At 37.4% G+C, this 12,234-nt stretch overlaps 1 protein-coding gene across 18 annotated transcripts in view; it reads right to left on the bottom strand.

Moving 5' to 3' along the window:
• The window catches only part of NCKAP5 (NCK associated protein 5), a 400,045-nt gene that overhangs the window by 84,432 nt on the left and 303,379 nt on the right, over nt 1-12,234 (bottom strand). For all 18 annotated transcript variants that reach the window (XR_012044260.1, XR_012044259.1, XR_012044258.1 and 15 more), the window contains one exon: nt 7,904-8,023. Coding sequence is in view for 14 of the 18 variants with exons in the window: in XM_072873993.1 (XP_072730094.1) it covers nt 7,904-8,023 (120 nt within the window). In the remaining 4 variants the exon portion in view is untranslated. The remainder of the gene's footprint in view (nt 1-7,903; nt 8,024-12,234) is intronic.

The raw sequence follows: 12,234 nt of genomic DNA, 5'->3' as shown, positions 1-12,234 counted from the left end.
AAATCATTCATAAATACTTCACCAAAGATCACTTGTGGCTTTCCTAAAGATTACTTGCTCATTTGATTTACTGGTTTTGGTATCTCTGTAGCAAGTTATTATCACTAGGATAATGGAAAAAGCTAATTTTTAAATTTTGTGTCTGAAAATTATATATTTAAAATTGTATCACAAAATGTCATGTTTGTGTAGATACGGAAAGCCTTTCAGTGCTTTTCTTTGGAACCTCTCAATGCTAGTTAAAGTACTTGGACTTTTGAAATTCCAGCAGTTGGGGGTAATTTTATCTTAAAAGCATTCTCATTCTGATCAGAACTACATGCCTAGTGAGCTTTAGTTAATACTTTCTTTTTGTTTGAGAGCAAATTGGTAAGAATTTAGGTGCTGAAATAAGGGACAACAGTCTGACAAGAAGGGAGATCACCAAAACACAAATTACAGATGGAGCAGACCTATCAGGTCAGTTGATCTAACTCCCTCATAATAAAATATTGTTCTCCACTAGCTGTGCTTTGTTTGCTTTAGTTTTAAATGTTGTGAGGGATAATGTCCTACCTCTCCTCTGATATATCATGCCATGGTCTATAACAAAGATTTTTGTGATGTTCCTTTATGAGCCTGAATTAGATTTAGATCCAGCAAATCATTTTGACAAATGTTTTATTTTAAGAATGAAAGTTTTATAGTTTCCCTAGTCAGAAAAGAGGACATCAGGATTCCCCCATGTTAGAGACTGGTGTTCTTGAGAGACAAGAAAAGCTGCCTCAGCCATTTTGCTCAAGGGATCTCACAAAGCTTCTTGGAGGTCTGCACACCACGGCTGTGATTTACGTACTTACAAGCATAAGTCCTGTGACTAGAGATGGCCTGTAGAGAGCCACTGCTGCGGATGACATCCAGTGATTCTCAGTGTGCTCCCAAAAATCTGCTTATCTCAGAGCCTCCTTCCAGAGCTGGCTGGATACTAGATATCAGCCTAATCCTTTCAGGTATTATGCTGCTGCTGTTCATTCAAAACTAGAAGTTATACGGCTTAACTTAGGGAGGTTAGATGGAGTTTCTTTGGAGGGGGCTATTTCCTTTCCTTCTCTCATCACTGACTTTGGTCACCCATTCATCTAACCAGTAGACTCTCAAGAACACTTTATTTCTGTAATGTTTCTTCAGCATATATTTGGAGCTGCAAATAGGGCAAATAAGAAATATGGTTTATAATATATTATTATATGTTGATGATTTAAGCTGAGATGAAATACAGAGATTCGAAGCTTTGTATTTCTGCCTTCTCAGATGTTATTGGTGAATTCTGTCATAGGACATGACAGATATAGAAAGTAGGTACCAGTTTACTGCAATAATGCAAGACTGGAAATAATGACATCAGCATTTTCACATGAAGAAATGTTCCTTTAATTTGTTCTTGAAAGTCTCAAAAATCTTTGAGTGTTCCTTACTGGATCGCTGTCTTGATTCCTGATACACAGAAGCATTCTTATAATTTCTGACTGCTACCAGACTGGATGCTTTTTCTTGGGACAGGATCTTAATGACAGCAATTGTGCACCTTTGGTAGCCTTGATCTGGAGAAAGCACTCCAGCAGGGCTATGGCCTGATATCTTTTGAGAACTGCAAATGGTGTAAAAACCACCACCTGACTTCTTAGTAGGCGCTCTACTGGCAATGTAATTCTTGGATAAGGTTTAAACTTAATATATCTCAAACATGCTTTAAATTTATGTGATTACCTTTTTGTCTGTTGATACAGCCCTTGAGATTGTCATAACTTTTAAGCAGTTTTCCACTACTGCTGAAACAATTAGTATATCTGAAATTAATTTCTCCTTCAAGCCACTAGTCCTGATTCCTGAGTAACTAAATATCACTACAGATACTGCAACACCTGATTTATATTTATATGTTTACTGAGAAGAAAAGGACAGTTTGTTCTGTAGCTGGAACTTTTCAGAAGATTTGCAGATAAGAGTACCCTGACAATCTGATGGATACAAAGGAACAAATGTGAAGTAAGAAAATAAGCAGGTCAACTGCAGGAGTTTCAAAACTTCAAATACAATTTGCCGATCTTGATCTCAAGTCTGCCTGCTCTCTGAAGAGCCCAGAGGCACAAGGCAGGACTAGTAGTTAGCTTCTGTCAGATGGGAATTATGCTTCTGCTCAGCATATAACGATCCAGTTATTTAAATATACTTTGGACTGCTGACAAACTGTTTTCTAACAGTGTGTGATGATCTTCAGTTTTAATTTCAAACCCTCAGATACTTACTTTCTGAAATACTTAAATATTTCGTATATTTGATTGCTGTAAAGCAATGTTACTTCACTTTCAGCCTTCTGCATTCAGACATCATAATGTCTAACGATGTCTGAACTACAAGTCAGACTCTGAGGCCAGATATTCCATCTCCTTTTGTCAGGTGTTAGGGCAATTAATTGTCCTCTTCCCATATATAATAATGTTGTTGGTGCAATTTACCCCTTCCTGCTAAGTTGTACAACTGTTTCCATCTAAGTATGTACAGCTACACTCTATCTCATATGTCAGGGCATAGTTGTCAGGTTATTAAAAGAGCTAATATCAATGCAGTTATAACAAAGTAGTTATTATTTAAATTGACCTTCTGAGAATTCAGCGGACTGTGATGTAGCATTCTAGACAAAATTTTAGACATAAAATTAAACAATGTGGATGATCCATAAGTAATTGTGTTAGAGTTATTTTTCTTTATAGGAACTGGTATGGGGCTATGTTTTGGATTTGTGCTGAAAACAGTGTTGATAACACGGGGATGTTTTCGTTCCTGCTGAGCAATGCTTACACAGAGTCAAGGCCTTTTCTGCTCCTCACCCCACCCCACCAGCGAGTAGGCTGGGGGGCACAAGAAACTGGGAGGGGACACAGCTGGACAGCTGACCCCAACTGGCCAAAGGGCTATTCCAGACCATATGGCGTCATGCTCAGCTGGGGGAAGAAGAAGGAAGAGGGGACGTTTGGAGTGATGGCGTTTGTCTTCCCAAGTCACCGTTATGTGTGATGGAGCCCTGCTTTCCTGGAGATGGCTGAACACCTGCCTACCCATGGGAAGGAGTGAATGAATTCCTTGTTTTGCTTTGCTTGCGTGCGCAACTTTTGCTTTACCTATTAAACTACCTTTATCTCAACCCATGAGTTTTCTCACTTTTACTCTTCCAGTTCTCTCCCTCGTCCCATCGGGGGGGAGTGAGCGAGCGGCTGCGTGGTGCTTAGTTGCCAGCTGGGGATAAACCACGACAGTAATAAATGAAACTAATCTAGCCAGCGAAACACAAGGAGAAAATAGATGCTTCAAGAGTCCTCCCTGCTTTGTCCTGGAGTTGATAAAGTAGAATTTTTATGATGGAAATAAAATGGCAATGAAAATATAGTTTAGGATCAGAGATACTGTAAATCTTATGATTAGAAATATTATTTTATACTTTCCCAACTATGAACATTTTATTACTTATTTAATAAATAAATCAACTCAATAAATGTTGCTACTTGCCACTTTTTAACACATTTCACTGAAGCTTCCCTGCATGCTTTACAAAAAAACTGTGACAGCAAACTTCTGGGTGAAAAGTGAAATCAAGTCTTCATCCATGGGAAGAATTCAGCTAATAAACATATTGAATTTATGTAAACAGAGATACATAATATAAACAAGCTACTGTGATATCTGTCAGAAGGTAAACCCTGACCCCTGTTATCCTCCGTAACTTTATACAAGTCATCATTGTTATAAAAGGAGGATATGTAATATCACAATCAGGTTCAATGTCATTAGTTATATTTTCAGGTAGGAGAGGAAAAAGAGGGCTAACTAGAAGGAAAAGATCTGTGAAAAGATCTGTGTCTCAAGACTGAGCAGCCTATACCCAATAAAGTCAAAACAAGTCTGTGAGACAACATAGCTAAGAAGTGGAAACACTGTAATTTGCTGATTTTAGTAGTTTAAAGTTTCTTTGAAGAAAACACTGCATCACTTAGAAAAAATAAGGCAAAGAGAGAAATATAGTGATATTGACATTTACATTTAAAAATATTTCATAGATGCTATACATGGCCATGGGCAAACCAGAAGTGTTAAGTTTCACCTAAGGCTTCTGATTCCTACTCTTGTATCCTCTCTTTGGATTTATCTTATCCCTTCAGCAACCTTCTGTATATCACTTCCACAAATTTCCCTCTTCACTTCCAACCAGTTTCTCTCTACCCAATTTTAAATCTTAAGTCTATTATTCCCAACTATTTCTCCCACTGCCAGATGAAATACAAGGTGGCTCACTAAAATGGAGCTCCTGGTTTTCTTTTTCCAAACCTCTCTTGCTATGACGGGCAGAATTTTATCTCTTTCTAGCAACTACATTAACAGAGGAAGATGAAGGCTGCTTGGGCAGAAGCTACTCCTCTGTGCTAGTTTTTAACTAAAACTATTGCTCTTCTTCAGATGGTGCTGAGACAGAAACACTTTTCCAAGGCTTCTTCATTTTAAGAAGAGAGATTGGCTGAATAAAATAAAATTTTAAAAAATAGGTGATCAGGCTCCTTTTTATCTACCCTAATACCGGCTCTGTAAATCACACCCTTCAGCTAGAAAGAATATCCCCAGAAAGATAGGGTAGCTCTTAAAATCATCTACAATATGAAAGGTGACAAAAAAAAAGCTTGAGTTATCTCTTTTTCCTCCTTACATTTTGCATCCGCATTACTTCATCTTTTCATGACAGGAGTGACATATCCTCTGTGTCACTCCCCCTACAAGCAGTAAGCACACCAAAATTCCTAGTAGCAAAGAACTTTTATGGCAATATACATAATCACATGCCTCAAGAAAACACGCATATTTCTTTTAAAATACTATTAGGCCCTTTGATTTCATGAGTACTTACACTTCTTGTAAATGCATGAAAATGTAACACTTTTAATAATAGTTTTACAGTGCTGGATTCCTGAAGCAGTCATGAAAACCTTACTACATGATTTTTTTTTTTAAATTGGTAGCAATCAGTTTTTCTTTTGGTCTGTGTGAGAAGCATGAGGAAAAACAACACAGTGCGATCGGTACAGTATACGGGCCATATTCTGCAGTCAAATTCAGAACACTGGTACCAATCTTTTAACTGAAAAAAATGTGAATTATCTGATTTCTAAGATGACACCCGAATCATGTATTATTTTCTTAAAATCAAATATACAAAAACCCTAGGGCAATGGTGAAATCTTTTTTTTTTTTTAAGAAATCTATGTTTCTGTTGAAATCCAAGATTTCAAGAATGCTGATGGTTTAAAAATAAGCTTACTCTTTAATATAAGAGTCTTCTAATGTCAATTACAGAATAATTTGATGGTAATATACAATCAAATCTCAGAAGCTGATATGCAGAAAAAGTAATTATTACTATTTATTTTTAGCTTACACCCTCTTCTGCAGCATTCTTCAAGATTTTTAATTGTTCTGAGTGTGAATACTCCTAGGATGAGCTCAGCATGTAAACAAAATTGAACTGTATTGTATCAGACAGCACAGGAAAGGTGAAATTAACACCACGTGTCATCCCCCTGCCCCCGTCCCCATTAGCAGTATTTGCCCATTCACTTTGATTAGGGTCATGATTTAACAGGAATGTCCTTAACCACATATTTAGTATTCCTCTGTAGAGTGACAGATTTAAACAAATATTTAGCTACTGCTCTATATCTGGAATGTATGCATTTCCAAGAAGACATAATCCAAACTGTGCTTCAATTCTATGCAGGCACACAACAATATTTGCTTAGTTTCAGTCCTAAGGAAATACTCGTCTTCAGGTTTTACATCTCGGACTGCAAGATCACAGACGAGACACCATTTATTCAAGTCGGAGTATAGTTAGAGGATAAATACATTTCTGAAACTCACAAATTTACTGGTGGTTTTTTTGGTAAAAAATGACATGTGAAATGTTTTAAGAGAAGTTCTTCATTTTCTGATGTACACTGCAACTTGTTCTCTGCTTTTTTCCCCCCATGGGGGTTAAAATCTGTTGATAGCAAGAGTAGGGACATAACAGCAAATTTTGCTGCTGTCTGGGAGACCTGGACTTTGCGAATGATCTTAATTTTCTTTCTTCCTCAGCCAATAAAGACAAAGCAAGTGAAAAGGGGGAAAAAAATCTATACATATTAGTTCCTGCCAAACTGTGCAGGAACAATGATGTAAAATAGTTTGAATCCCTCAGGAAAACCTGCTAGATCATTTGGTTCTTTCTTCCACTTGATGCAGGTTCATCTCTTTCAACTTCTTTCACAGCAGTGACACAGTCCAGTTTCAAGGAACTCAAGTCAAAGCATTGATCCCACTTTTTAGATGCTATCTAACACTTCTATAACATTCCCAGAATAACCTGGCTTTATTGTTGCCACACAAGGAATTGGGATGAAGAGCCATATCTGTAATAAAGAATGTGCAATGTATGACTTCTGTGCAATCTAACCCAATACTAACATAGACTAGGGTCAGACACTTTGGAAACAGAAAAAAGAAAGAAAGAAGGAAACAAACCCAAACAAATCAGGAAGAAGGAGGAGGTGATGTGACTGTCAAAAGCAGAAGTGAGCAATAAAGGTCCATGCTGCGGTGGATGTCAGAAACACTGAATGGATAAAGATAAATCAGTCCTACACGGGAGTCTATGAAGGATGAACAAACACAAAAGCAAGCAGGGGGCAAGGGAGAAGAAATCAGAAGAGAGAAAGTCTTGACCTAGCAATACCTAAATCAACACAAAACCAAGAGAGAACAAGAACCTGAGGATAATGCAAGAATGCAGATCCCTGTGATGGTAACCTGGCACCACTCTGCCTGTGCTTTAGAGTTTCGCAGTAAGTATAGCTATTTGCCCTCACCATGGGGATTCCCTTGCCTTTAAGCACCAGTTGGTGAGCAGACCATGTTTCCTCAACAAACAGCCCAAGCTGATGAGAGCTAGCAGCCCTCAGCTGTCAAGCAACAGTGCAAGGGCCCAATTTTACTTTGAGATACAGATGCACAGCATCAGAGGATTTAAGTAAGATATGCATTTAATATCACTTACCTAGCTGACATGACCCAAATTTCTCCTCCAAAATGAATGAATTTTTCTCTAATAAGAAATAAAATATATTGCTAAAACCAGAATTTGCCCTATTGTTAGAAACCTGCAAAGTTTTAATTAGTCCTCATTTACTGTTCTCCTAGCTCAAGGTCAGATTTGTTGGAACTTCTGCAAAGAATTCTACTTCTACAAAAGGATGACAAAACGATGGATTAATTCACAATAATGGACTTTGCCAAATGAAACAGGATACTGAAACATCTCTTATTATTCCAGAACAGCAAAGGAGTGGGAGATGGGTCAATTGGTTTCTCAGCTATAGCCTCCCATAAAACACTGGGAAAAAAAAATCACTCCAAGCCTGTGAAGATGTACTTAAGTCCTTGTAACACATATGGCAAAAGTTAAATAAATGGGCTGTCTTCTCACAGGAAATTACACTGTTCAACATCAAGCAGAATGTTAAGGAATCTGAACTTCTCCCCTGCAGAGGGATAATGAACCCATATCATTCCATTTATCATAGTGAAGAAGCACCTAAAAAAGTAAGTTACTCTGCAGGTGTGCTCCTTTCTCCACATTTGCACATAATATGTAGTCATAGCTCATTGGTGTATGCTTTCAGTGTCAATGGTATCAGATTGTAGATAACGGATATTATTCTAATATATTAAATCTATCAACTGTCATTTCCCGCTTATTGACATAACCTTAAAAAGAAGAAAAATATTTTATAAATGTGAGAAATGTAAAGCTTACAGCTTTCTTTCTGCAAAGGCCACTTCCTACCTGAAGAAGGAGGTCAGAAGCTGGTTTGACTCTCTGCTGGAAAAGCACACTCAGTGTTCGATTCTGTTGTTCCAAATCAAAAACTCGTGTTTTCAGCTTTATACATTCTTCCCTCAGATCCTGCAGCAGAAGGGAAAACAGGAAGATTAGAAAGCAGGTAACAGAAGCACTTAAAAAGCTCTAAGTAATTTCAGATACTAAGAAGAAATACATATACAACTTTTAAAATAGTACAAATCAGAAGAATGTGCTACTTCATTTTCTCTGGTTGGTTGATCATCACAGGATAACATTAAAAAAATTTTGTAATGAGAAACAGTAGTTACCTGACACATCCTTTTGGAGTTTTCTGTTAGTGTAAAAAGTTACTTTGCTAGCAATGTGTTTCATTTTGCAGCTGATGCAAAGCAGAAAGCAGCAATTAAGATATGAATATTGTAATAAGCAAAAGCTAAGGAAAAAGCATAAGCTATACCAAACCAGGACGAAGTTCAAAGTGGTACTGTGCCTTCAAGGTACTCTTCTGAATTCTGATCCCCTCCTTGCTTTTTCTGGAATAACCAAGTCAGCATTTCTGGCTGGCATATTGTGGATGGTCTGTATATTCCCTACTGTAACTTGCTGGCTAGGCCATAGTAAGATCTTGGTGCACCAGACACATGTCGTAATATGATCCTGCCTGATATTTCCAACATGAGGTACCAAAAAATACATGAGGTACCTTAAAATAGTCCATTAGAAGCAGAGGTGGAGTGTAAAACCCCTGCATTTTAAGGCACAGGACATTACTGTTGCAACTGAAAGATGCAGGTCTTTTAGCCAAGGCTGAGTCAGGTTCATCATGAACAAGCCATTAATGGCTTTCAGATACAGCAAATATCTATCTATCTATCCATCTATCTGTCTATCTTCAATGTAAGACCTGCTTTTCCTGGCCACTTGAAGGAATACAGGATTCTATCAGAAAGAGGATTTGGGAGAGAGAACAGAATCTGACACTCAGCCTTTGAGCGTAATTTGTGCAGTTGTCCATTTTGAGGTGTGAGAGCTTCATAAATCAGGAAAAGCATTCTCCTAATAAAGATTACATATAAAAATAATAAGCTGCAGCCATTAAAAAAAAAACATCTCCAAAATACTTTCCCATATTCCTTTAAATTTAGGACAGTTGCTGCCCTGTGGTATTGCCTAGCTGATAGTACTTTCCACCATATGAAGGTGGAGAAACAGGCCTCTGGATCCCCATATGCTGTCCTGTCAATACCATTATCAACATGATGACCTAGCCTTATGAGAAAACAACTCAGAGGAGGAAATTATAGTCAGATGTAGCTTAAATTCTTGCCTACAGTTGCTCTAGTCTCCACTGTAACCAGCACTGAGGTTACAAGAGGTGAGCACACAATAAAATAAGCTCATCTTGAGACTTTCATAAAATTGTGAACATCTTTTTATGCATACAGTATGTATCAGATTTTATGACACTACTGGATGAATGCAGTTATTTTCTCTTGACAGTTTCTTAATATTTGTTTTAGGTGCCTGTCAAGTGGCTGTTCAAGTAAAATTGTTAAAGCCTTCCAACATGACCCTCAAAAAATCTTGGGTTTGATGTTTTGTAAAGCCCTAAAGCTTTGATTTCTGTCAGTGAGACCTCTTTATCTCTGGTCTTACACAAGGCAGTCTCTATTAGGAAACTGCAAGCATCAAGACCCATCATTATCTGCCTTTCACAAATATTCAGAGAATTTAAAACAGAGCCTTAGCTGTTACAACAGTGTTTAACATTTCAACTACTAAGTGCACTGAAAGGGAAGAATGATTCACAGAAACTGACAATGTAGAAAAAATTTAAATCTTAGCAATGCCTCTGCTCAATACCTTCCTATCTTACAGTTTTAAAACCGTAAGATTTATGTTTCAAACTTTAGACTTTCTGTAAAAAGTGAAATATACGATAGTAGATTACCCGCCCAGATACTATAAACCGTGCCAATGGTAATGCCACACATAGTCCAGAGGAGAAATGAGGTACATTAAGGTAGCCGTATTCTGGTAAAATAAAGTTTGAGTTTAGAAAGTTGAAGTCCTAAAATTACCAAATAATACAACTACCAAATGTCTGAAGCATGTAATTCCTCTCCTGTGGGCAAAACGACCAGCTATTAAGATGGCAATCTCCCAACTATCTAAGGTATTCCTGTGGTCTCACTATAGTAATATCCGAGCATCTCTCTATTCTTATGTTTTCTCTTCAGTATGAGACTCACTCTTCTCCAAAATGGGATTCAATGCCCTCATTGGAGGTTCCAGAAATATGCTGCTCTTCCTCTGAAGATGCTTCTTCTGTTTCAACACTTAATTCACTTTTTTTTTATTTCATTGATGAAAAAGGAGAAGAAACAACTTTCATACAGAACCCAGAGTAAAAAAGTATTCTCCTGAATACACTCCTGTGGAGGAGAGTAATATGCAAAGAGCAGATACAGAGATCACAAAACAATTTCATTAAGTGGTGTTACTCAAATTTCAAACTGCTGATCCAGGTCTTACATGGAATAAAAAAGAAAAAAAAAATCCAGTCCCCAGCACTCCTGTCATCTCATGTGACATGAAAAGTCTTTGGGTGGAAGGAGAAAGAATGGATGCTTCCAGTAAGTATCAGAGCATACATGTTTGCCTCAAATAATTTTGTTTTTCTGACTTCCTAAATTTCCAAGAGGTAAAATTTTCTATTATAAGTGGTAAAAAATCCATATAATTTTGCTACATAGAATTGTGAGATATTGCTGTGTGGCTAATTCAACACAAATCTCAATTTAATATAGATTCTCCATAGTCACAGTAAAAAAAAGCCTCTCATATTAGCAAAATTCTATGTGTATTGTAACAAATTATACACTTGAAAAGTGCACATTTAAGACTGTAATTCCATTTCAAGGTTTCAGTGACATTGATAAATCACTCAAGCTTTGCTCACTCAATTTGTGTCACTAGAATCTCTCAGTGGAATCACGGTCTTTCCACATACTGGCAAGTACACAGTGCTTTATTCGTTACATTACAGCATGTACTTAATTTAAACAAAAATTAGTCCTTGAGGGACAATTTCAAATTCACAGCAAAGCCTACGCAGTGTGCGTTACTGTACAAAATCACTCTTCTCCATTTTCTGAAAGCTCTCAGCTTTTCTTCATGTCTCACTATGCCCCAGAGGCGTGTTATCTCACTGTGGCATGACTGGCTCTGTCTTACTGCTTAGCTGCACGACGGTAGATTTATCTGTTTACTAGTTACTATTTGGATTCCGATATCTACCTATTTGGGACTGATGTGAGGAGTCCAATTTCCTCTTTATTGTATGCTATTGTGTTCCTGTCTTTTCTTATAAAAGGACTTGTATGAATGGTGTCAGGAGCACTGTAACAGTTAATACTCATTAGCATTTAGAAGAGTACCCTCTTTCCTCTTTCTATGGATATTAAATTAGCTGTTATTACTCAGTAATAGGTAAGCAGCTGTTAAATCCCATCAATACTAAGTAAATCGCTTTATTAAATGTATTCAAATCTGTTTTTATTGTATCCATACGAACTCCTTGGTTCCTATGGGTTTGGGAGGATTAATTACTGAGAAAGTATATAGTCATCAAAATGTCTGATGCCTTTGCAAAGGGAATCGGGAAGCTCCTCTCTTCATTTGGGAAACAACCATAATATTCCCAAACTAGAGATTAATATATTGAGATTAACCCTCTGGTAAAAATTTAATCACATATGGTTTTATATTACAAAATGTGGATGAGGTTTTTGTGTGTATTAGTATGAGAAAATGCCTCAATTTCCATTTAAGCTTGGAGGAAAAATCCATTGGGATTTTTTTCAAAATAGCTGAAGTTATGTTTCTAAAAGGTGTTACAGCAATAGCTCTGCAGACTGCAGTCCTCTGATGATACACAGACCATACAGCATATGTGTATACAGAGTACAGGAAGAGTAATACAGCTCAGATAGCAGCAGTGTAAGCTTCCCCATATGTTGTGGTTTGCATAAACCACCTCCAAGCTACAATACTTCCAATAGCCGTAAGGCAATATCCCTCTTCTACAGTAAAAAGCTTTGCTGTGCATCAAAAAACCATGGGATTGAACAATGATACTTTCATCCCTAACCTGTGGTAACAGCTGTGTTGCTGTTTTGTGGCCACAACTGCCAGGTGAAGAGATTTAGGGAACATTATTAGTTCTGGATTCCTGATGTTAGCTTGGGACACAGGAATGTGTTATCTATATAACAGGCAACTGCACCCTCCAGTCTTGCATCACCCACCTA

Source organism: Ciconia boyciana, chromosome 10 (assembly GCF_034638445.1).
Source record: "Ciconia boyciana chromosome 10, ASM3463844v1, whole genome shotgun sequence".
Taxonomy (NCBI): domain Eukaryota; kingdom Metazoa; phylum Chordata; class Aves; order Ciconiiformes; family Ciconiidae; genus Ciconia; species Ciconia boyciana.
The sequence above is the reverse complement of the archived record's forward strand: the minus strand, read 5'-3'. Positions and strand labels throughout refer to the sequence as shown.